The sequence below is a fragment of the Vipera berus genome (genome assembly GCF_964194415.1).
Source record: "Vipera berus genome assembly, chromosome: 2".
NCBI classification, from domain to species: Eukaryota; Metazoa; Chordata; class Lepidosauria; order Squamata; family Viperidae; genus Vipera; species Vipera berus.
Window position 1 is genome coordinate 165,003,066 of NC_138203.1, and position 26,734 is coordinate 165,029,799.

General features: G+C 40.9%; 1 protein-coding gene across 2 annotated transcripts in view; it reads right to left on the reverse strand.

The window, feature by feature from the left end:
• The window catches only part of PGS1 (phosphatidylglycerophosphate synthase 1), a 59,618-nt gene that overhangs the window by 32,605 nt on the left and 279 nt on the right, over nucleotides 1-26,734 (reverse strand). For both annotated transcript variants that reach the window (XM_081319929.1, XM_081319928.1), the window contains exons 2-6: nucleotides 6,031-6,220; nucleotides 3,797-3,874; nucleotides 3,033-3,132; nucleotides 991-1,180; nucleotides 420-598 (exon numbers count right to left, since the gene is read on the reverse strand). In XM_081319929.1, coding sequence (XP_081176055.1) covers nucleotides 420-598; nucleotides 991-1,180; nucleotides 3,033-3,132; nucleotides 3,797-3,874; nucleotides 6,031-6,220 — 737 coding nt within the window. The remainder of the gene's footprint in view (nucleotides 1-419; nucleotides 599-990; nucleotides 1,181-3,032; nucleotides 3,133-3,796; nucleotides 3,875-6,030; nucleotides 6,221-26,734) is intronic.

A 26,734-nucleotide genomic window follows, 5' to 3' on the forward strand; every position in this document is an offset into this window, starting at 1 on the left:
CTACGTGAGCACCTGCTGCCAGTGTCAACTTCCCTTCGTCCTGTGCGCTCCCACAGAGAGGGCCTCCTCGGTCAGGGATTGCCGGCTGAGGCCCCCAGGGGGAGAGCGTTCTCTGTGGGCGCTCCAGCCCTTTGGAATCAACTGCCTGTTGAGCTCCGGACGGCTCCCAACCTTCGCTCTTTCCGCCGTGACCTGAAGACTTGGTTGTTTGAACAGGCCAGCCTGGACTAAGGGTTTGAGTTCATTTTAACTATTTATTGTTAGGGCCAATTAATTTAATTTTCTTTTTAACTTTTGTATGTTGCATTTTATTGCCCTGTAAACCGCCCTGAGTCCTTTGGGAGAAGGGCGGTATAGAAATTTAATAAAAATAAATAAATAAATGAATGAATGAATGAATGAATGAATGGCCATCATACCCTTGTAAGGATGGACCATCCCATCTACAATTTTGACTGTGTCATCTTGCTGTAACTGTAAAGATACATCCCCAACTGCATTTACTAGCTCAGTGAAGAAATCTGCAATCTCTGGTGAGTCTTGCAGGAACACGTAACGGTCTTGTCGATTGCTGAAGTAAGAGTCACTTAAGTTGGCTCTGGAGAGAGAAAATAGGGTGGCAGTTAAGAATGCAAATGATAGTAAGTAAATCATATTCAACTCACATTTTACAGTTGAGAAAACAATAGAAAGGAAGGCATGTAAGATTAATCAACACATGAGCACTGACATTGCCTTCCTGATACATTTCCCCATTTAAACTTCGGTTAAACCCAAATGAATTGTAGAATGCTTACTCAGAATCACTTCATCGAAACAGTCCAAAAATGGCAAATTGCGGAACAGAACTATGACACAGATTCCAGAATATGCAGAATGATCTCTAATATGATCTGGTTTAATTGATTTCCTTCTTTCTTTCTTCTTTACTGGAAATCACAGAATTCTTCCATGTGCCCCAATGCTATTTCCTTATAAAGAGGAACTCACCCACTCAAGATCACATTATCATCAAAGAGATAGACTTTGATATGCTGCAACCCGATGGTCTCATTAAAACGCTCAGGAATTAGATGTCTGAGAAGACCACGTAGATTAGGAGTGTGGAAGAGAGAGACACGGACCTTATCTGGAAATCGCCTCAGGAGTGGAAGCAGCATGGTTCGAGAATTCTTCTGGCCTTAGGGGGGGGAAAAACAGATTTGATGGGATTACAGTAATACAGAATAACTGTTCCAATCCACTGTAAGAATTAGAAAACCTTAACGTTCAGGAGATGCTGGAAACTTTTATGTATAGAATGTCTAAATAGGTTGTTCATCAGCTGCAGAGTGACAAAAAAAATCACCATTTACCTCTCTAGAAAAACAAGTTAGAAGACATTTTGTGTCACGTCTAGTTGCTCTGGATTAATAACAAGGGAATTAAGTGGACAATGATTGTACCAGCCATACATGCTTTGGCTCATTTCCATCTCTAGTAATCAAGAATAGTAGCTAAGATTATGATTAAGCATTTTTCTGATCTCCCAGAGATGGACCTAATTAGGAAGATATTAACTTCACCTCCTCCAGAGTCCAGGCCTTAAAGCCATGTCTTTATTTTACAGAGTCAACTCTCTGCCTTCAGCTGCAGGTTCTGACTCCTCCTTTATTGTATATTTCACATAACAGCAAAATACTTGCATTTTTCCATCAAGGACACTTTCATTACTATCTATAACTAAAACTATACTTTTGGAAGCAGTCAGCAACACAATGTCATTCACTGAACTGTTGCTTTGACACACTACAGATCTCTGCATGGGAAACCTGAGTCACGAACTTCTTGTCTTCTGGGAACTGCTCAAGACACGAACTTACTTCTATTCTTAGGAAATATCAGCAGCAAGTCATGCAAGAGGAGTAGAGATATCTCTTAGAAGAAAATCAAAGAATTGGTCATCAGCAAGATTGGTGGTTGTGTAGCTGTGAGGCCGAGATCGGAAGTCATTCACAGTAGCTGTTCTACATAAGGGAAGAATTTTTGGGAGGGGGGAAAAAGGGCACTAGTCTCTGACTGGTCTGTTGAGGAAGATGCACCAGTAAGGAGGAGTCAAATCTGAATCTGAACCTCAATATGAAGCATGAGAATTAGCTAGTAAAAGAAGAGGCACTGAGGCTGTTGTAGTGGCACAAGATCTAAAGTGGATGCAATATGAATAAAGAACTATTAAGACAAGTTGGAGGTATTTTCAAGTCCAAGAAAAAAGAATGCATAGTGGAACCAAAGGCAAAATAAGGAGACAAAGAAACAGTGCAGTACCTCTGAAAATGGAGAGAATCAGATCTGTTGCCCAGATGGACTCTCAGTGGGTGGCCACGAAAACAATTAAAACTAAAGGAAGGTTTCAAAGGAGCAAATAAAAACATGACTGAAAAGAAAACGCATGGATTTTGACATGTTCTGAATGTGTTTTCTGTTTTTTGTATTAGAAACAAGGAAAAAGAAACTCAACAACACAGAAAATATTCCTGATTATATCAAGCACTAAAAGAGCTGAGGAAAACCAGCAGGCTAATAATAGGTAAGTGGGGAAAAGATAAGGTTCCTATCAATTTGGCTCAGCTGGGGAATGCTCCAAAACACCTAATTTGGCAGACACAGACTCCTCAACAGGATACACAGATGAAGGAAATTAACATTATTCTACACAACAAAATAGGAAGACTTGAAAAGGCAAGACTTACTTTTTAGTGAGTCAAAAAAAAAACAAGTACCAGGAATGTCTTGCCTGGGTTTTAAATTAAAAGAATCTCTGATTTTTATGGTTCGTGTTTGCAAAACAAAACTACAGAGATACCAAGACAGAAAGGGCTTGAAATCTACAGAAGAATTGAAATTAGTTTTTGAGCACTGATTTCAGACAAAGGTCCAAATTCTTTGATCTGCAGAATTATTTAAACCCAGTTCTTACATCAGAGATTCCCAACCACATCAAGTCTATCTCAGCTAAGTGAAAAGAGTTGGTTAATGAATACATACATACTTACCTCGGGATCCTCTTGTGAAGTCTAACAGGATGGACACTCTAAAATTGGGACTCCCACATCCCTTCAATGAGCTTTCCAAAGCTACTTCAATACAATCCACCTACAAGAAGAAAACATACAGAAGATGCACAAAACAGCCTTCCTTTCTTTCAAGTATCCTAAGTGTTGGGAAGCGAAGCGTGCCTAAAAGAGCCTTGGTGGAGCAGAGGGCTAATGCCTCCTTAAGTAACACCAGCTGCCTGCAATTAGTGCAGGTTCGCGTCCCACCAGGCTCAAGGTTGACTCAGCCTTCCATCCTTCCGAGGTAGGTAAAATGAGGACCCAGATTGTTGGGGGCAATTAAGCTGACTTTGTAATAATGCCGCTTGGGGTGTGTGTGAAAGCCCTAATAAGCAGGCATATACATAGAATGAAGGCTACTGCTAAGCTTGTAAGCCGCCCTGAGTCTTCGGAGAAGGGCGGGATATAAATGGAATTAAAATAAATAAATAAATAAAATAAAATAAAACAAATGTCAGATTTACACAGAACTTCAACTTGCCAAGCGGGGAAGTATCAGTGTTTTCCTAATTCCAAGTTTGTATCTCCTATCACAGGTATATTAACAACTCACATACAAAAAATGTAAGTGACTCTCTGAATTAAGAGTTCTGAAGCAAGAAGAGCTCCTAAGCCTCCAACAAAAAAAACTAAATCTGAGGCATCTCTTATCTAGCCATTTAGTAAAAAGGCTTCAGTCCCTCCTTCCCATTTTAGATACTTACTAATTCCTGTTCCAAAGATCCTGTTCCAAGATACAGGGAAGCTAAAACAATTCGTTGCTTAGCCATCTTTGCCTGTCCCTGAAAGAGAAAAACATTTAGATGTGCTAATGAGTCTATCAAATGAAGCATCCAAGTAGAGATAGTTCTTGAGTTATGACAACTGCACCCAAAATTTCCGGCGCTAAGCAAGACAGTTGTTAGGTGAGTTTGCCCCATTTTATGATCCTTCTTGTCACAGCTGTTAAGTGAGTCACTGCACTTGTTAAGTTAGTAACATGGTTAAGTGAATCTAGCTTTGCATTTATTTATTTGTTAGTTAGTTAGTTAGTTAGTTAGTTAGTTAGCTAGCTAGTTAGCTAGTTAGCTAGTTAGTTAGTTAATTATTGGGACTTATATGCCGCCCTATCTCCCGAAGGACTCAGGGCGGCTAACAACAATAAAACACAATAATACAAATGTTTAAAAAAGATTAAACTAACAAGCCCCAGTGATAAAATATTAAAACATTTTTTTTTTAAAAAAAACTATCGTCAGTCCAGGTCAGCCTGATGGAAAAGAAATGTTTTGAGGTCACGACGTAAGGACCGGAGATCCGGGGCCATCCAGAGCTCAAGGGGAAGCCGATTCCACAGGGCAGGCGCCCCCACAGAGAAGGCCCTCCCCCTGGGGGTCACCAGCCGACATTGTCTAGCCGACGGCACCCTGAGGAGGCCCTCCCTGTGTGAGCACACTGGCCGATAGGAAGTCGTTCCTGGCAGCAGACGGTTCTGCAAATATCCCGGGCCTAGGCCATGTAGGGCTTTATAGGTAAGAACCAGCACCTTAAATCTCACCCGGAGGGCAACCGGTAACCAATGCAGCTCACGCAGGAGGGGTGTAATATGGGAGTATCGGGATACTCCTATCACAACTCACGTGGCCGCATTCTGCACCAGCTGGAGCCTCCGGGTGGTCTTCAAGGGCAGCCCCATGTAGAGAGCATTGCAGTAATCTATACGGGAGGTAACGAGCGCATGAGTGACCGTACGTAGAGCATCTCGGTCCAGATAGGGGCGCAACTGGCGCACCAGGCGAACCTGGGCAAAAGCCCCCCTGGCCACAACTCCTATACGATCTTCAAAACTGAGTCGTGTATCCAGGAGGACGCCTAAGTTGCACGCCCTATCAACGGGAGGTAATGCCTCTCCTCCCATAACCAAAGATGGAACCTCTTGGACTAAACGAGATGCTAGTACGTAGAGCCACTCAATCTTGGCCGGGTTGAGCTGGAGTCTGTTCTTCCCCATCCAGATTCGTACCGCTTCCAGGCAGCGGGACATCACGTCGAGGGCATCACTGCGTTGGTTCGGGGTAGAGATGAAAAGCTGGGTATCATCAGCATATTGATGATACCTCACCCCGAAACCACGGATGATCTCACCCAGTGGCTTCATATAGATGTTGAACAAGAGGGGAGAGAGGACCGACCCCTGGGGCACCCCACAACTAAGGGGCCTCGGGGTTGACCTCTGCCCTCCTGCCAACACCGTCTGCAAACGGCCCGAGAGGTGTTTATCTTGGAATAGGATCTTTGGAACAGGAATTGTTTGTCAGAAGGTCGCAAAAGATGATCACCTGACCCCAGGACACTGCATCCGTCATATATAAATTTTGATCACATGACCATGTGAATTCAGCAATAGCCGTAAGTGTGAAAAACTGTCGTAAGTCACTTTTTTAAAAGAATGGTTGTATTACAACCAAAAGGGGAAAAAATGAACATTTAAATTTTGGATTATTTTGTTGTTGTTGTTTTTTACATTTTAGGCTGAAACTTAATGAAAACATTACATAAATAAATAAAGTTAGCAGCACCCATATTGCTGGCAGATGTAGTTCAATACTTTTAAGCAAGGGTCTTTCTCTGCCCAGTTACCTGATTTTTCTATCTGGGGGGTGTCAGGAGTTGAATCTGACACATTAAAATAAGCATAACACTGAGCTTACAGGACTGTAGCTTTTCATGTCTCACTATATTCACAAAAACGTACACTAGTTGACAAAAGGATTTTTTTCTTCTTCAGTCTTAAGAGTTGAATATAGTAACTTATTCACCAAGGAAAGATAAGGTAAAATTACTTTAACCTATAAGCCTGAAAAGACTTTTTAGAACACAATGGAACCACTGAATTCTCCTGTCATGTAGTATAACAAAATCTGTGACAAAACATGCAAGAGAAAAATACTGAGATCACCTTCATAAGTTCATAGAATTCAGCTGGGGATGAAAGCACCTTGATGTGGGAGCCAGAAATACCAAATTCTGGAACCAAGTTTCTGATCCATTGAAAAATATGTGTTCCCTCAGGGCTAAGGCAATTGGTGGGAAGAGTCAGTTGTGGAACCGCAGAAGTGAGTAATGGAGCCAACAGCAGCCATGATGACCTAATATGAAAAAGAGATTAGCTTAGTAACATACGGTATATGGTTTTCTCTTAAAGCCTGCAGATATATGAGGAAGGAGATATAATCAAGCCCTAAGCATTACAGGTCCATCTTTCACCTATATTACAGGTAGGCTTTTGATACAAATAGAAACAAGTCTGTAGCCAAAGAACAGGCACCTACCCTGTACTTAGCATGTGGGAACTAAGTAATTACATATTTACTAATTTCCCATCATTATATATAGTTATATAGTTATAGTTATGTATATACATACTGTACACATACACCTATACATATATATAGTTAAAGTAAAAGGTAAAGTTTCCCCCGCACATGCGTGCTAGTCGTTTCCGACTCTAGGGGCCGGTGCTCATCTCCGTTTCAAAGCCGAAGAGCCAGCGCTTGTCCGAGGACGTCTCCGTGGTCATGTGGCCAGCATGACTAGACGCCAGAGGCGCACGGAACGCTGTTACCTTCCCACCGTAGTGGTCCCTATTTTTCTACTTGCATTTTTACGTGCTTTCGAACTGCTAGGTTGGCAGAAGCTGGGACGAGTAACAGGCGCTCACTGTTACGTGGCACTCAGGATTCGACCCGCCAAACTGCCGACCTTCTGATCGACAAGCTCAGCGTCCTAACCCACTGAGCCACCACGTCCCTTTATATATAGTTATGTATATACAAACACATACACCTCTACATATCAGACTGACCTGAATAAAAATAGGATAAAAGTCAAATCAATCAAATTAATAAAAAATGTTCCATTAGCTTTTGAAATTCATTCCTAAGTGAGTAGACTGCTCTCTTAGCCAATTCTTTTCATTGACTCCAGATGTCTTTCTAGAATAAATGCAATTCTGAATAAGAACATGCAATCTTTTCCGATTTGCCACATGTGGCAGGGCTATATTGTTTAAATAGAAAAGCACCACAAACCCACACATTGGATTCAGTTCCAAACACAAATACATTACCTCTCTGCAGGCTTTTAAAGCAGCCACACTTTTCCCAGGACTATGCAACTGCTCTTCAAGTATTTTGTGATCCCAGGGGAAGATGCAGCAACCTTACAGAATTATAGACCAGTGCCCCATTCACATTCCTTGTTGTACAACCTACTCTTGTTGGAGGATTGAATCACTATCTTCTCACATGCTAAGCCATAGTTGGCTAGCTTGATTAAACTATAATGGTTAGATTCTCAAAACATTTCAAAGCTAAAACAAATTAATTTTAATGGCATGGGATGATGTACAAAACTAATCAAGGGCTGCAAACTTCTGTGTGCAAATGTGGATTCTTAATATTAAATGCATATAATTTCTAAATTACCAAATTATGTTTTATATTTAACAATTATTTTAATATTTTAACTATTATTTTAATATTTTATCATGTATTTCAAGTTTTTCTTTATATGAGCATCTGTGCAAAAATTTAACAAATTACCAACGAACCTTGAAGAGGCAAATCTAACTGTAGATAGCCAGTCAGCTTTAGCATTTTTACAGGCTTGACTAATATTTTTCTATTATAACGTGGGGGAAAAAATCAAATGACCTTAAGGGAAATAAATTTCTCCCTAAGTCATTTTTACATTACTGTATGTCATCGAAGTATTTCTAACACAGAAACCACCGCTTCACTTGTCATCCTGGTCTCAGAATGGTTTGCCCCATTCCCCGTCTCACTACAAAGCCTTCAAATACTTAAACGGAACAGCATTGTAGGAGGAACTCTTAATTATGAGGAACTCTCAGTCCAAAGTGCAAACTGGCCACAGGTGCCAGGAAGATGATTTCACTTGTTTCACAGAAAAATGTTAAATCTTTACAAGGTTTGCATGCATCCGTCCCCCTTATCCTCCAGCAAAAAAAACAAAAAAACAAAACCAAAAATGGTTTGCCACTGCATTTCCCAGAAAGCCCACCGCTTTGTCATTGCCTATTCATACAATGGAGATCTGACTCAGTGTGTACAAGAATTCCTAGCTACTCTGTTTTTCAACAGTTTGTGGGGACTGGGCATTTCTTTGGCAATACTGAATTACAGTAATCTGGAGGAAAAGTTGCCATAATCCTGAGCTTAAAAAGAGAACTTTGTAAATTACTTCCCTAATGAAATCTTTGAACATGCAATCAAAAGGCAGCAAAATAGCAATGTCCTATTGAGATTTAACCGATATTAATCTAGACTATCGTAATAAAATTAGGGTATTTTAAAAAGTCATTGTTTACATGTAAAAAGTAACTTTTTAAATGGCCTATTAAACATATTAATAAATAACTTATTCCAACTCCTAGTTCTACCACAATTAGAATTCATGGAATCATATCTACATTTACTGGTTTACAAGAAACAAAATGACATTATTTGTGCACTTACATTTATAAAACATGATCAATATTTTTCTTTCAATAAGACATACTAGTGCCTTCCCTATTTCCTCTGAAGCCATCAATCCTCTGATTCATATATATTGATAATGGACTTGCATTTAGGACAATTCATAGTATTATCATTAACCGACATTATAACTGGAATTACAAAATAACTGCTACTTTAGAGAGGGGGAGAGAGGGGGGGAGGGAGGGAGGGGGTGTGTGGGTGTAGGCAGGGCATAGATCCTATCCATTTTCAGAAATTAGCCTAGTTATATCTGATTCCAAAACACCATTTCAATGTTCTTTCCCATGAAACAAAGAACTATAATATTTTAAGCCTCTGTGATTCAAGAATCATCCACCATTGTTATCTGGCATGAAGTAGTGTTGCAACTCTTTTTTTTAAGGAAATAGCAGCCTTGAGGTACCCACGGTTAATTGTGAAAATTTAAATACAAAAATGCTATTGATTTTCTTCTTGTAAAGAAACTATTTGTGCCAGATTACACTCAGAGTACCTGAAGTATTTAAAAGAACATACACTATGCCAAATATTTAGCCATTCTGGCTCTTAGTTACACCTTTGAAATGGCATTAAAAAAAAACTATTATAGTCTATTTCAAATCAAAGTAGAAAACAACTATGCAGTAGTGCACATTAAAATCAACATTACCTAGAAAGGAAAATGAACTGAAAATCATACCTTTCTTTTCTGAATTTGACTTTCTACTATTAATAAATCCGGGGATTTTGGAATCTATTCTTAGGAAATGGGATTTTGACTAATATTAGGAATGAATTCAAAGCACCCTAATACTTGTTATATTGCAACAACTTTACCAGAGGCAAAGAGAGATTAACAGGATATTTCTCATCGTATTTATCACCCACACATAAGCCACATTAGAGAGACTTCTGCTAATGACTCTTGTTTCACTGGAATGCCTGAGTGTGTATTACAGTATTTCTGCATATGTTATGACTGAATCTGGGAAACCAATTTTATTGTTAACATACTGATGCCAACGAACAATAAGGACTCAAGGGTAACTTCCTTAAACAAGAGGCTGAGGGTGGACATGTGGCCCCAGTTTATCAGTCTGCTCTTGTTTCAACTGAATCATGCTTACTGGATATTACCTATTGCTTAAGTCTACATCTTTCTGGATGCTATCTGACTTGTAAGAACTTAAAAACGAAGCGAAATCAAAGAGGAAGCTGTTCTAAAAACAAATTATCATCTGGTAAATAAAAAACTATTATTTATTTATTTATTTATTTTATTTTATTAAATTTATACAGTATGCCGCCCTTCTCCCTAAGGACTCAGGACGGCGAACAACAATGAAAATTAAAAACATAAAATAGAAAATTTAAAAAAGAATTAAACAATAAATACAATAATTATATGACAATTTTAAAACCAGTAAAAAGCTAATTAAAAAGCTAATTAATGAAATATAAACTATTTTACACAATTTATACATACCGTACATCTGTAGCATCAATTCTCCAAAAACCCATAATGCATGAGTACAATTTGCACTACTGAATTCCTGAAGTGTAAAGTTGTCATCTGACTTAAATTTAGAACAAAATTAAAGCTACTATATACAATGAACATATACTCTAAAAGGAATTGGCTTAACCAATCTGACTGTATTGTATCATAGAAAAGAATATGCTCATTAAATAGAAGGCAAAGTCAATGGGGAAGCCAGATTCACTTAACAACCAGGTTACTAATGTATCATCTGCAGTGATTCACTTAATAACTGTGGCAAGAAAGGTCATAAAATGGGGCAACACTCACTTAACAAATGGTTCACTTAACAACAGAAATTTGGGCTCAATCGTAGTCGTAAGTCGAGAACTACCTGTATTAGAAGATCAGACTGATAGGTATCTTGGTGTTCCCTACTCCAATTTGTGTGTAATCTAATCAACCACTTTTACACAATTATACTCTTTATGACTTGGGACTCACCCAACAGGGGCCCAGTGAGAATATTTATAAATGCAAAAACATTGTTTATTGTTCCCATAGTATACAGCTGTTAGAAAAAAATGTTTGTTTTCAAAATATTGAGTTTTACTACACGTAAATGAGCTGGCAAGGACACAGAACATATACTGAGAAAATAAAGAACTTATGTGAATGCAACAGACTTCCTGTAACACCAGCAAGTAATTTTTCCCAGATAATGCAAGACAAAGCATCAAAGACTATTCAGAAATCTTTCCTCCTTGCATTTTGAGAAAAAAGGAACTAGTTCAGTGTGTGCGTTTTATATGATACAAAACATTTTTGCATATAGTATATTTATAAGCCAGCAAGTCAAACTACGTTTCAGCTGCTGGTAGTGAAACAGAAGGGAGTCAAAATTTTCTAAATGTCACTTTCTATCTAGACCACAGTGCTGATTAAATAAACACCTTCGCTTATTTAAAAAACTAGCATTATTACAAATGCAAATGTGATGAAAAGCTTGTACATGTTATACTTAGGTGTTAGGAAGTAGTTTTTATGGCTTTAGCATCTAATGACATGTTGATAAAAACTCAGCTTCTTAGGAAAAGAACGAGGAAGATGACCGTGGTATTTGAAGGACTATTTCCAACAGTGAGGTAATGCATTGCAGAAGTTGTAAAGAATTAAAAAGAACTTATGAAGAAATTAAAAAGAACTTCCTTTTAAATTATAAAAGGTTCAAAAAAGCAACTTACAAAGAATTAAAAAGAAAGCTGTGGATTTAGCAAAAATAGCAACTGTCTACAATGTCAGGATATCTACCCTTCTGACTCTGCTGAAATAAATGATCTCTGACACAATTATAAACTCATCGGGCAAAATTCTACATACTACAGATATAGATTGGTAAAAATAATGCTCCATTTTCACCCTCACAAACTAATTTTTATAATTATAGGCAAAAGGAAAGCATAAAATTAATAATTTTCTCACAGAACTATGATAACCAAGTGAATAAATCCAGCTATGCTCTTTCAATTACCGGTACCTGAAATTTTAATGTAACTTCTGTAGTTTTAATGTTTGTTAGGGAACTTAAATAAGAGAATAACAAGAGTTGGAAGGGACCTTGGAGGCCTTCTAGCTCAAGCAGGGGGCTCTGCAATGTAAACCATCCAAAAATAGTTATTATTACAAGTAGTATGTAAATGGTACAAATGATGTGGGCTGGCTCTACTGTGTCAAAAATAAGCAACACAAATCCTAAATTTAGAGATCGAGAAAATGATGCTAAGCAAAGCAAAACTATTTGTAAAAGCAAAATCTTCCATTCTGACTCAGTTCTAAAATAAATGCCAAGCAGTTTCTGCCATATTTTATCAATGAACTGTATTCCTCATGCTGTATTCCAGCGTTCATCTCCTTGCTCTTCCAGTGATTGTCTCAATAAACCAAAATGAAAGGCCTCTGCAGGAAAAAGAGGTGAAACCCTCTTAATATTATCCGCTCTGCAGCAGAGCAGGTATTTAAACCTGCCGTATTTGAAGTGTCTATCTTGATTAGGCATGTTACTAACTTGCATATTGTTGTCTGAGGGGGTTACTCTGTTTGCCTCAAAAGTAAAGCAAACATCGTGGCTCTTTGTATTCGCCTCCAATTCCAATTCTGATTATAATCTAAACTGGCAAGGAACATCCGGCTTCTTTCTCACGTAACCTACCCTACCCCACTGACTTTCAAACTTACTTCTCCCTGTGCAGATACTTCTCAATCTGGTTGCAACTGACATCAAACAGAAGGAAGGTTTCTACCCCTCCACTGAGCCAGGCCCCATCCTGCTTGAAGGGTTACTATTTCAATAGTTTTAGAAAAACTATACTTTGGGGCCCGAGGAGGAGGAGGAGGAGGAGGAGGAGGAGGAGGAGGAGGAGGAGGAGGAGGAGGAGGAGGAGGAAGGAAGGAAGGAAGGAAGGAAGGAAGGAAGGAAGGAAGGAAGGAAGGAAGGAAGGAAGGAAAACCGTCTTCCCAGCTTCTTGCTAACAACAGAATATTTTCATTCACTAGGACAGAGGTCCCCAAACCTTTGGGCACCAGGGACCGGTTCTGTGGAGAGAGGTTTTTCCGCGGACCGGAGGGTGCGTGGTTTTGTGTGCTGCCTGCATCTCGCAGATGGGGCTTTGCTTGTTTATGCGGACCGGTTGCTGGCATGCCACGGACCGGTACTGGTCCACGGACCGGGGGTTGGAGACCCCTGCACTAGGAAGAGAATTGACAGATCAGAGAGGATGAACAACATAGGAACTCTCGGGGATTGGACAGGAGGCTTGGAACTTTAGGGAAACAAAGATGAGTGCAGTTCAAATTCAAGAATACATGTAAACATTGGAGCAGACCTTGCAGCTAAGACAGAGGCCTTTTATAGTTTCCACAGTGCCCCAGATTTTGCCACTGAAATATGATAGAACACCTGATTTGGGCTAGGCCAGGGTTAGGCAACCTTGGCTCTTTTATGACTCGTGGACTTCAACTCCCAGAATTCCTGAGTCAGCATAGCTGACTCAGGAATTCTGGGAGTTGAAGTCCACGAGTCATAAAAGAGCCAAGGTTGCCTACCCCTGGGCTAGGCGGTAGTGGCAGGAGAAAAAGTGACTTACGACTGTTTTTCACACATACGACCATTTAAGCATCCCCAAGGTCATGATCAAAATTCAGACACTTGGCAACCGACTCGTATTTATGATAGCTGCAGTGTCCTGGGGTCATGTGGTCACTTTTTGTGACCTTCTGGCAAGCAAAGTCAACGAGGAAGCCAAATTCACTTAACAACTGGGTTACTAACTTGACAACTGCAGTGAGTGACTTAACAACTGTGGCAAGAAAGGTCGCAATCTGGGGCAAAATTCACTTAACAACTGTCTCGCTTAGCAACAAAAATTTTGAGCTCAATTGTGGTCGAAAGTCGAGGACTACCTGTATTACAGATTTGGTACTATCAAAGCCAAACTATACGAAAAACAAACCAAGCTCAGAGAGCACCAAGGACCCCTCATTTCAGTCCTGAGCTACAAACATTCTCCTCTATCGAAACTATGTGGCAGCACAAAGCCAATCTTGTCTGATTTTAAAAAGCTTAACAGACTTCAGTTAGTAATGGACAGGGGACCACCAGGAAACTAGATCGGACTGAAGTACTGAAAAAAGATCCTGGAAAAGCCAGGGAAAACTACTTCTCTATTGCTGCCAAGAAAACACCTGGATATATCCAAGAAGTCATGAGGGAGCTCCACACTAACATTACACATTTGAATAATCCAAAACAAGAAAATATTATTGGGTTATCTTGAGTCCAAAGTATTTACTGTCATAGAAGCTACAATAAAATGTACAAGAAATAAATTTGCTCTCACCAGCATCACACAGACATGCTACTAAATGGGAATCTTAAAAAAACAGCTTTCAAAAATCATGGAAATATAGAGTAAAAAGATATCTTGGAGGTCATTTAGCACAACCCTCTGTTCTTACTCAGTGCAGAATTCACTAGCACTGACCGATGATATAGTTCTCTGAAGACCTCTAGCAAAGGAAATTTTACCACTTCGTGTGACAGCCTGTCACCATGACCAAGGACAGATGCTTTTTGTATGTATTACTGCCAAGCCAGGTTTCCCACATCCAATACTTGAACTTTACATATCTCCCCCCTCAAATTCCAAGCTATTCATTGTTCTTGTCTAGGTCTTTTGGAACCTTCTCTCTTTTACCAGTATCTAAAGTACTGGCCACCACTTCTAATTTTGCATCATCTGCAAACTTTACAAGTGGCCCTTCAACTGTTTCATCCAATCACTGATAAAAAATGTTGAACAGCACAGGGCCCAGGATACAGCACTATAGCACTCTACACTTCTGTCCAAGCTGAAGTGGAGCCTTCATGATGTGAACTCATCTACCAAAAATATCAACTAGCCCATATTGTACCATGTTATTAAGCAAAAATATGAAGCATTCTGTCAAAGACTTTGCTGAGATCCAACTACACTTTGCTAATACCTGGCTCAATAGTAGCAATTGTGAGAGGGATCTTGGAGTCCTAGTGGACAGTCACTTAAATATGAGCTAGTGGTGTGCTGCAGTTGCCAAAAAAAAAGCCAACACAGTCCTAGTCTGCATTAACAGAGGGATAGAATCAAGATCACATGAAGTGTTAATATGACTTTACAATGCCTTGGTAAGACATCTGGAATACTGCATCCAGGTTTGGTTGCCACAGCGTAAAAAAATGTTGAGACTCTAGAAAGAGTACAGAGAAGAGCAACAAAGATGATTAGGGGACTAGAGGCTAAAACATATAAAGAACAATTTCTGGAATTGGGTATGTCTAGTTTATTGAAAAGAAGAACTAGGGGTGACATGATAGTAGTGTTCCAATATCTTAGGGGTTGCCACAAAGAAGAGGGAGTCAACCTATTCTCCAAGGCACCTGAACGCAGGACAAGAAACAATGGATGGAAACTACTAAAGGAGACAAGCAACCTGGAACTAAGGAGAAATTTCCTGACAGAACAATTAACCGGTGGAACAACATGTCTCCAGAAGTTTTGAATGCTCCAACACTGGAGGTTTTTAAGAAGAGACTGGACAACCATTTGTCTGAAATGGTACAGGGTTTCCTGCCTGAGCAGGGGTTTGGACTAGAAGACCTCCAAGGTCCCTTCCAACTCTGACATTCTGTTATTATTCTGTTATTATTATTATTAACAACTCTATAAATCAAAGAGATAAAGTTAGATTAGCATGGTTTGCGACACACCCATGCTGGTACCTTACTGATAACAAGCTTATAAAGTGCACACAAACATGCTGCTTGATGATAACCTGTTCTTGCCTAGTATAACTGTCAAACTGACAGGTCTGTAGTTCACTACACCCTCCTTCCCCCTCTTGATAAGGATTAAGTATTATCTTGGGGGCGCAATGGCTAAGCGGTTAAAGATGCTGAGCCTATCAGCTGGAAAGCCTGGGTTTGACACCTGAGTGTTGTGCAACAGGGTGAACTCCCCTTACCTGCCGCAGCTCCTGCCCACCTAGCAGTTCAAAAGCATGCAAATGCAAGTAGATCAATAGGCACTTCGGTGGGAAGGTAACATCATTCCATGCACCTTTGGCGTATAGCCATGCTGGCCACATGACCATAGAAATTGTCTTCGGATAACACTGGCTCCCTCGACTAAGATATGGAGATGAGCATGTTGCCTAGAGTCAGATACGACTGGACAGGGAACCCTTTATCTTTAAATATTATCTTAACTTCCACTTGTCTATCTTTAGCTCAATTCCCTCATTCCCCCAGTGGTATGACCAACAAGAGTTCCAACTCCCTTGTGAGAGAAGATAAACACAAAACAGGAGTGAAGAACTTTTGCCTTCACAATCACCAATTAACAGTTCATCACTTGCAATGGACTGTAGTGAATAAAGAGGATGGCCTTGAAGGGCAGAGGGAAAATTTACCACCAGGATAACAATCAGATAAAGAAAAACCGAGCCCAGGCCAAAGAAGAAATTGTGAAAGTGCCTCAGAGAAGCCTAATATGAAAGCGCCCCCTCAGTCCCTATTCTCATGAAAACAAAAGCGAGAGGAAAGATAACACATTCAGATTTGTAAGATTCTATTCCTATAGTGGTTCTAATAAAAAAGATCTGCATGATCCTGAGTCTCTACTAACTGATAGGGCTGATGTAGACCTACAGTAGACCATCCTTGTCTTTCCTTTTATTTTCAACAAAAGCTTAAAAAAAACCTCTTTTTGCTATTTTTGATATTTAATTCTGAGTTTTAGCCTGAAAAAATGGCTACAGCAAGAGTCACCAATCTTTTGGGCTACATAGACTGGTGGTGGCGGCAAGGAGGAGGGGAGGGTTTTGTGCACACAACCTAATCCTGCACATGTGCAAATAAAATTTGTATGGTCACCCCACACACACACACACTTGTACGGTCCGATTTCCAATGGGCCACAGACCAGCACCAGACAGTGGAGCAGGGATTGGGGACCCCAATTCTACAGCTTTGGAAAGCAAGAAAATGGTAAGAAAACACCTATCCAACCTTGACAAAGATAAATCACCAGGACCAACAGATTACATCCCAGAGTTCTGAAAGAGTTGGCAGATGTTATCTCAGAACCATTGCACCATATCTTTCAAAAATCCTGGAGCACCAGGGAAGTGTACCTGAGGATTGGAAAAGGGCTGATGTGGTTCCCATCTTCAAGAAAGGAAAAAAACAGACCCAGAAAACTACACACCAATCAGTCATCAATACCTGGGAAGATCCTGGAAAAGATAATCAAAAAACAGATCTGCGAACAACTAGAAGCAAACAAAGTTATAACTGGTAGCCAGCATGGGTTTTTCAAAAACAGATCATGCCAAACCAATCTTATTCCATTATTTGATAAAGTGACTAAATTAGTACACTGAGTTCCCTTTATGCTGTGGACATAATATACTTAGATTTCAGTAAGGCATTTGACAAAGTAGACCACAATCTACTGCTTGGTAAACTACAAATATGTGGAATAGACAACATCACCACCAGATGGATTTGTAGCTGGCTGATAAACCATACTCAGCGAGTAGTCCTCAATAGTATTACATCCACATGGATAGAAGCAAGCAGTGGGGTACCACAAGACTCTATCTTAGCCCCAGTACTCTTCAATATCTTCATTAATGACTTAGATGAGGAAATAGAAGGGGAACTCATCAAATTTGCAGATGACACTAAACTGGCAGGAATAGCCAACACCCCAGAAGACAAGCTCAGGATCCAAAAAGATCTTGACAAATTTGAACAATGGGCCCTATTTAAAAAAAAGAGTTTTAATGTGGAGAAAAGCAAAGTTTTACATCTAGGCAGGAAAAATCAAAGGTTTAAGTACAGATTAGGCGAGACCTGGCTCAAAAACAGCAACTGTGAGATGGACCTTGGAGTCCTAGTGGACGATCACTTGACTATGAGCCAGCAGTGTGCAGCAGCAGCCAAAAAAGCTAATACAATCCTGGGTTGTGTAAACAGAGACATAGAATCAAGATCACGTGAAGTATTAGTACTGCTTTATAAAACCCTAGTGAGACCACATTTGGAATACCATAACCAACTTTGGTCACCATACTACAAAAAAGATGTTGAGACTTTGGACAGGGTACAGAGAAGAGCAGCTAAGATGATAGGAAGAATGGCTACAGGACTTGGATTTGGCCAGTCTAAAGAAGAGAAGAAATAGGGATGACATGATACCAGTATTCCAGTATGTGAGGGGCTGCCACAAAGAAGCAGGAGTCACATTATTCTCCAAAGCATCAGGGGGCAGGACAAGAACAATGGTTGGAAACTGATCAAACAGAGAAGCAACCTGGAATTAAGGAAACTTCCTAACAGTGAGGACAATTAACCAGTGGAACAGCTTGCCTTCAGAACTTTTGGGTGCTCCATCACTGGAGGTTTTTAAGAAGAGAATGGACAGTCATTTATCTGAAATGATATAGGTTCTCCTGCTTGAACAGGGGGCTGGGCTAGAAGACCTCCAAGGTCTATTCTATTCCTATTCCTATTCTAATTCTATTCTCCAGAGATTCAACCCTACTTCTGGGTGTATCATTTGTTTCCACATGAACTAAAAGAAACAATAACTTGAGTAATCTTGGCGACTTGATCACGTTCTGTACAGGTGAAACTCAAAAAAATAGAATACCGTGCAAAAGTTCATTTATTTCAGTAATGCAACTTAAAAGGGGAAAGTAATATATGAGATAGACTCATTGCATGCAAAGCAAGATAGTTCAAGCCGTGATTTGTCATAATTGTGATGATTATGGCTTACAGCTCGTTAAAACCCCAAATCCACAATCTCAGAAAATTAGAATATTGTGAAAAGGTGCAATATTCTAGGCTCAAAGTGTCCCACTCTAATCAGCTAATTAAGCCATAACACCTGCAAAGGGTTCCTGAGCCTTTAAATGGTCTCTCAGTCTGGTTCAGTAGGAATCACAATCATGGGGAAGACTGCTGACCTGACAGTTGTGCAGAAAACCATCATTGACACCCTCCATAAGGAGGGAAAGCCTCAAAAGGTAATTGCAAAAGAAGTTGGATGTTCCCAAAGTGCTGTATCAAAGCACATTAACAGAAAGTTATGTGGAAGGGAAAAGTGTGGAAGAAAAAGGTGCACAAGCAGCAGGGATGACCGCAGATTGTCAGGAAAAGAAAAGGCCATTCAAAAGTGTTGGGGACTTTCACAAGGAGTGGACTGAGGCTGAAGTCAGTGCATCAAGAGCCACCACACACAGACGGATCCTGGACATGGGCTTCAAATGTCATATTCCTCTTGTCAAGCCGCTCCTGAACAACAAACAATGTCAGAAGCGTCTTACCTGGGCTAAAGAAAAACAGACCTGGTCTGTTGCTCAGTGGTCCAAAGTCCTCTTTTCTGATGAGAGCAACTTTTGCATCTCATTTGGAAACCAAGGACCCAGATTCTGGAGGAAGAATGGAGAGGCACACACTGCAAGATGCTTGAGGTCCAGTGAGAAGTTTCCACAGTCTGTGTTGATTTGGGGAGCCATGTCATCTGCTGGTGTTGGTCCACTGTGCTTCATTAAGTCCAGGGTCAACGCAGCCGTCTACCAGGAGATTTTGGAGCACTTCATGCTTCCTTCCGCAGACGAGCTTTATGGGGATGCTGACTTCATTTTCCAGCAGGACTTGGCACCTGCCCACACTGCCAAAAGCACCAAAACCTGGTTCAATGACCGTGGGATTACTGTGCTTGATTGGCCAGCAAACTCGCCTGACCTGAACCCCATAGAGAATCTATGGGGCATTGCCAAGAGAAAGATGAGAGACATGAGACCGAACAATGCAGAAAAGCTGAAGGCCGCTATTGAAGCATCCTGGTCTTCCATAACACCTCAGCAGTGCCACAGGCTGATAGCTTCCATGCCACGCCGCATTGAGGCAGTAATTGCTGCAAAAGGGGCCCAAACCAAGTACTGAGTACATATGCATACTTATACTTTTCAGAGGTCCGATATTGTTCTATGTACACTCCTTGTTTTATTGATTGCATGTAATATTCTAATTTTCTGAGATTGTGGATTTGGGGTTTTCATGAGCTGTACGCCATAATCATCACAATTATGTAAACACAGGGTCAGTCATAAAGGACTCATATGTCTGTACACCAATGCGCAGAGTATGAACAGTAAGCAGGGTAAACTAGAAATTCAGGTAAATGAGGGCAGATATGATATTGTTGCCATTACAGAAACATGGTGGGACGAAACCCACAAATGGAACACACGGCTAGAGGGATTTAAATTATTTAAAAGAAATAGACTAAACAAAAGAGGAGGTGGAGTTGCTCTCTATATAAGAAATAACTTTATCTCTACAGAAATAGAGCACAACAATGATGAAAACTGTAAACTTGAATGTATTTGGGTCAATATAAAAGGGGGAAAAATGACATTGCCATAGGTGTATACTATAGGCCGCCCAACCAAGCAGAAGAAATAGATGAACTTTTTGCTAGTCAGTTAACTAAGGTATGTAGGAAGCGCATCACAATAGTAATGGGGGACTTTAATTACCCTGATATCAACTGGGAGACAAATTCTGCACCAAGTGGAAGATCTAACAGATTCCTGACAAACCTAGCAGACAACTTTCTCTCCCAAAAAGTAGAGAAGGGAACTAGGGGATTAGCCATATTGGATTTAATTCTCACTAACAGAGATGAAATGATAGAAAGTGTCAAAGCTACAGGAACCTTGGGGGGAAGTGATCATGCAATATTGGAATTCAACATTATGGAAGCACAAGCAATAGAATACAGCCAAACTAGAGTCTTGGACTTTAAAAGAGCTAATGTCAATAAACTTAGAGAGACCTTGGGAAGAATTCCATGGATGAGAATCCTAAAGAGGAAAACAACTCAAGAAGCTTGGGAAATTTTGAAAAGTGAGATAATAAAGGCCCAGTCTAGCACAATACCAACAAAGAAGAAAAATAACAGCTTTCAAAAGAAACCAGCATGGCTGCATAAAGAACTCTCTGATAAACTGAAAGATAAAAAGGACAAGTATAAGAAGTGGAAAGAGGGGCACATAACTAAGTCAGAATATCAGCAAGCAGCCCGTGCCTGCAAAGATGAAGTGAGGGAAGCTAAGGCTCAAAATGAACTAAGGCTTGCGACCAAAGTCAAAAATAACAAAAAAAGCTTCTTTCAACATATAAGAAACAAGAAAAAAGTTAAGGAAATGATTGGTCCATTAGTGGGGGAAAGTGGCAAGAAGGTGACAAGCAACAGGGAGAAAGCAGAACTATTTAACTCGTTTTTTGCATCTGTCTTTACACAAAGGGGAAAAACAGTCCAACCTACCAAAACCTGTGCCATAAAAAACAGAATAGAAACGCAAGTTAAGATAGGCAAGAAAATGGTAAGTGAGCACCTGTCCATCCTAGACGAGTTCAAATCACCAGGACCAGATGAATTACACCCCAAGGTTCTCAAGGAACTGGCAGACGTGATCTCAGAACCACTGAACTATATTTTTCAAAGATCCTGGAGCACTGGGGAACTACCAGAGGACTGGAAGAGAGCTGATGTAGTTCCCATCTTCAAAAAAGGGAAAAAAATAGATCCAGGAAACTACAGACCTATCAGTCTGACCTCAATACCTGGGAAGATTCTGGAAAAGGTAATCAAACAACAAATCAGCGAACACCTTGATGCGAACAAAGTTATCACTAAAAGCCAACATGGGGTCAAAAACAGATCATGCCAGACAAACCTTATTGCATTCTTCGACCAAGTGACAAAAATAGTGGACCAGAGGAATGCTGTAGATATAATTTACTTGGACTTCAGTAAGACATTTGATAAAGTAGATCACAACCTACTACTTGATAAGATAGAAAAATGTGGGTTAGATAGCATCACCACCAGATGGATTCGTAGCTGGCTGACAGGCCGTACTCATCGTGTGGTCCTCAATGGAACTGCATCTACATGGAAGGAAGTGTGTAGTGGGGTGCCCCAGGGCTCTGTTCTGGGCCCAGTGCTCTTCAACATCTTCATCAACGATTTGGATGAGGGGATAGATGGGGAACTCATCAAATTTGCAGATGACACCAAGCTGGCAGGAACAGCCAATACTCCAGAAGATAGGCTTAAGATACAGGAGGATCTGGACAGACTCGAACACTGGGCACTATCTAACAAAATGACATTCAATTGTGAAAAAAGGTTCTACATTTAGGCAGAAAAAATCAAATGCACAGGTATAGTATAGGTGGTACCTTGCTCGATAGTAGTAACTGTGAGAGAGATCTCGGAGTCCTAGTGGACAATCACTTAAATATGAGCCAGCAGTGTGCTGCAGCTGCCAAAAAAGCCAACACAGTGCTAGGCTGCATTAACAGAGGGATAGAATCAAGATCACGTGAAGTACTAATACCACTTTACAATGCTTTGGTAAGGCCACACCTGGAATACTGCATCCAGTTTTGGTCACCATGATGTAAAAAAGATGTCGAGACTCTAGAAAGAGTACAGAGAAGAGCAACAAAGATGATTGGGGGACTGGAGGCTAAAACATATAGGGAACGGTTGCTGGAATTGGGTATGTGTAGTTTAATGAAGAGAAGGGTGAGGGGTGACATGATAGCAGTGATCCAATATCTCAGGGGCTGCCACAAAGAAGAGGGAGCCAAGCTATTCTCCAAAGCACCTGAAAGCAGGACAAGAAGCAACGGATGGAAACTAGTCAAGGAGAGAAGCAACCTAGAACTAAGGAGAAACTTCCTGACAGTTAGAACAACTAACCAGTGGAACAACCTGCCTCCAGAAGTGGTGAATGCTCCAACACTGGAAGTTTTTAAGAAGAGACTGGCCAGCCATTTGTCTGAAATGGAATAGGGTTTCCTGCCTTAGCAGGGGGTTGGACTAGATGACCTCCAAGGTCCCTTCCTCCTCCTCCTCATTATTATTATTATTATTATTATTATTATTATTATTATTATTATTATTATTATTGACAAATCATGGCTTGAACTATCTTGCTTTGCATTTAATGAGTCTATCTCATATATTAGTTTCCCCTTTTAAGTTGCATTACTGAAATAAATGAACTTTTGCACGATATTCTAATTTTTCGAGTTTCACCTGTATATAGTTACCGGGGAATTAGCACACCTCACACAACATCACAGCAAGTCTGCATACAGCTTCTCCATATCAAAGAATCAGGCAATACCATGACATGCCTCTTCTTGGCTTTCTTTCATCAATAGGAGGCCCAGCGTCTCCCACAATGTTTTTGACCTGGTTTGTCCAGGGGGCTATCAAAGTTCCTTTAGGGACAGTTTAGTATAGTACCAGCTCTTAGTTTCACTGGCACTAAGTGCCCCCTGAATCTTTTGCTTTTTGGGGGTCACAATCTTCCATACATTTGCCTGTCATTTCCCCTCCCCCATTATTTTGTGTTCTCTCTATTTCTGTCTCTCCTGGAAAACTTCAATTCTCCTGTCTGGGAACCAATCATCTTCCTTTTTTTCTCCACCCCGAACCAACCCAGTGATGCCCTCGCCGTGATGTCCCGTTGCCTGGAGGCGGTCCAGGTCTGGATGGGGAGAAACAGGCTTCGTCTCAATCCTGCCAAGACTGAGTGGCTGTGCGTACCGGCATCTCGGGTTAACCAGACTATTCCATCGTTAACGATGGGGGGTGGGGTGTTACCCCCCCGTTGATAGGGCTCGCAACTTGGGCGTCCTCCTGGATTCACGGCTCAGTTTTGAAGACCACATAGGAGCCGTGACCAGGGGGGCTTTTGCCCAGGTTCGCCTGGTGCGCCAGTTGCGACCCTACCTGGACCGAGATGCCCTATGCACAGTCACTCATGCGCTCGTGACCCCCTGGTTAGACTACTGCAACGCTCTCTACATGGGGCTGCCCTTGAGGACCACTCGGAGGCTTCAGCTGGTGCAGAATGCGGCCGCGCGAGTTGTGATGGGGGTTTCCCGATACTCCCATGTAACACCTCTACTCCGCGAGCTGCATTGGCTTCCGGTTGCCCTCCGGGTGAGATTCAAGGTGCTGGTGATGACCTATAAAGCCCTAAATGGCGAGGGTCTGGGATATGTGAAGGAACACCTGCTGCCGGCATCAAGTTCCCTTCGTCCTGTGCGCTCCCACAGGGAGAGTCTTCTCAGGGTGCCGCCGGTAAAAGACTGCCGGCGGATAACACCCAGGGGGAGGGCCTTCTCTGTGGGTGCGCCTGCCCTTTGGAACCAGCTGCCCGTGGAGCTTAGGACTGCCCCCGACCTTCGCTCATTTCGCCGGGACCTGAAGACCTGGCTCTTCGAGCTTTCCGGCCCAGGCTGAGAGTTTTAATTCGGGTTTTTATATTTCTACTTCAGGGACTGAATTTAATCATTTTTAATTGCTTTTTTAATTTTTGTACTGATGTTTTAAACACCTTGTAAACCGCCCTGAGTCCTACGGGAAAAGGGTGGTATATAAATCTAATAAAATCTAAATCTAAATCTAAATCTAATGCAATACAATGTAGCAACTCTCTCATGCTCCTTAAAGAAAAAAAGCTTGCATTTGCAGCAGTTGCTGTTTATGTCCTCTGTAGACAGAAAGACAATCACTGCATGTATTTTTGGAGCTCACAATAATTTTTTCTCCCTGCCTTACCTACCAACACTCCTAGCGCACATTAATTTTCTGTTTGCGTATTCTGGCTATAAGCTTCCAGGAGTTGCTTTTATAGTGCAGAATCAACATGGATTGATTTCCTTTTAATTTTCCTGGAATGTCCAAGTTTACTTTTTGAGACTTAGAGGAGGTAGCAAAACCCCAACTCTTTCAGCCATATCTTCAGCATCTTCTTGCTATACTTTTCCTTGAGTTCATATAAAGAAAGACACTGTATCTTTTTATAAAATGTTTTCTACATTACAGAAATCTTGGAAACATTTAAGTATGGAATACACTCAGAATATTAAAGCTTGAAACTGTAGCAAATTAATATAGCAAGTATTATTTATCAAAATGTGACTATATTTGGAACCCAAATTACTAATTTGACCAATTTACCTCAATTAGTAATAAAGAGTCAAAATAAAATATTTCTAAGAAAAAATGCTTTTTAAAATATCTAAAGTTGTACAAGGCATTTGGAAAACCTGAATCAATTTTTTTTAAAAAATGCAGATGGGATGATTTTGGACAGTTGTCTTTTTATCTGTGTTATTCCAATGGTAGGCTTTACACTACATTTGTGCTTCTCCCTTCCTCATTGTGAAGGGAATGAGGTCATCGGTTTTCAAAAGTCCTATTGGAGAGGATTCCAGGACCACAAAAAAATCAGCCAAGAACTGCACAAACTGGGCAACAACTTTTTAGCACAGCATATTAAGCAAACCGATCCTGGTAATGAGTTAATAGTTCGCTGTATTGCTAAGCACATTGATTTGTGCTTTAGATTGTAAGCCGCCCTGAGTCTTCGGAGAAGGGCGGGATATAAATGGGATTAAAAAAAAAAAGATCTCCCCTCTCCCCATAATGCAGACTTTGTATGTCAAAATAACAGAGTTGGAAAGAACCTTGGAGCTCTTCTAGTCCAAAGCCCTCCTCAAGTAGGAGACCCAGGCCCAGGGCTTTTTTTCTCATAGAACGCTCAGAACGGAGTTCCGGCACCTTTTTGGGATGGAACCTTGTAGGGTAGGCAAGGCAGGTTGTATGACATGTGTGAGTTCCGGCACCTTTTTAATAATAATAATAATAATAATAATAATAATAATAATAATAATAATAATAATAATTATTATTATTATTATTATTATTATTATTATTATTATTATTATTATTATTATTATTATTATTATTATTATTTTATTTATATACCGCCCTTCTCCCGAAGGACTCAGGGCGGTGAACAGGGCAAATATATAAAAAATACAAAAATACAAAAGTTAAAAGAAAATTAAACATATGCCCGACTAAAAACAGTAAATACAAATATTAAAAATGACCATAAAAACCCAACCCATCCCCCATCAGGCCAGGCCGGCTTGTTCAAATAAGAGTGTCTTCAGATCGCGACGGAAGGAGCGAAGGTCGGGCGCCATCCGGAGCTCAACCGGCAACCGATTCCATAGCTCCGGGGCGCCCACAGAGAAGGACCTCCCCCTGGGGGCCACCAATCGACATTCTCTGATCGGTGGCACCCTGAGGAGGCCCTCTCTGTGGGAACGCACAGGGCGGAGGGAAGTTGATGCCGGCAGCAGGTGCTCCCTAAGGTACTCCGGACCCATGCCATGTAGGGCCTTAAACACCATTACCAGTACCTTGAATCTCACCCGGAAGACAACTGGTAACCAATGCAGCTCACAGAGCAGAGGTGTGACATGGGAGTATCGGGAGACTCCCAACACAACTCTCGCGGCTGCATTCTGTACCAGTTGGAGCCTCCGAGTGGTCCTCAAGGGCAGCCCCATGTAGAGAGCGTTGCAGTAGTCCAGACGAGAGGTCACGAGCGCGTGAGTGACCGTACATAAAGCTTTTTTACAAAAAAAGCACTGCCCAGGCCTATACCATTTTAGACCAATGGCTGTCCACTCTCTTGTTAAAAGTATCCAGCGATGGGGCACCTATAATTTCTGAAGGCAAACCATTCCACCGATTAATTGCTCTGTCAGAAAATTCCTTCTTATTTCTAGCTTGGGTCAATAAAACACAGGCAAGCACTTGAACAAATCTGTTTGGAAATCAAGTCCTTATTGTCCCCTCACACAAAACAATCGTTTCTCCTGCCAATCAAGCCCAATTCTATGCTTGCTTCAGATCAACTTCATCCAGAATGCCCCAAAGGGCAGAATGGCAACTTCTACCACAAACAGCAGCAGCAGCAGAACCCACGTTCGGGATCGGAGAAGCTGCAATCCTGCACCCTTTTGAGAACGCGATGCCCATTGCAGATTTCCAATTGTATCGGTTCCCACGTGCATTTCTCCCGACTCAGCCCAAGCCAGGACATCCCATTTATTACTACTTCCGACTAGCAACGCCCCCAAC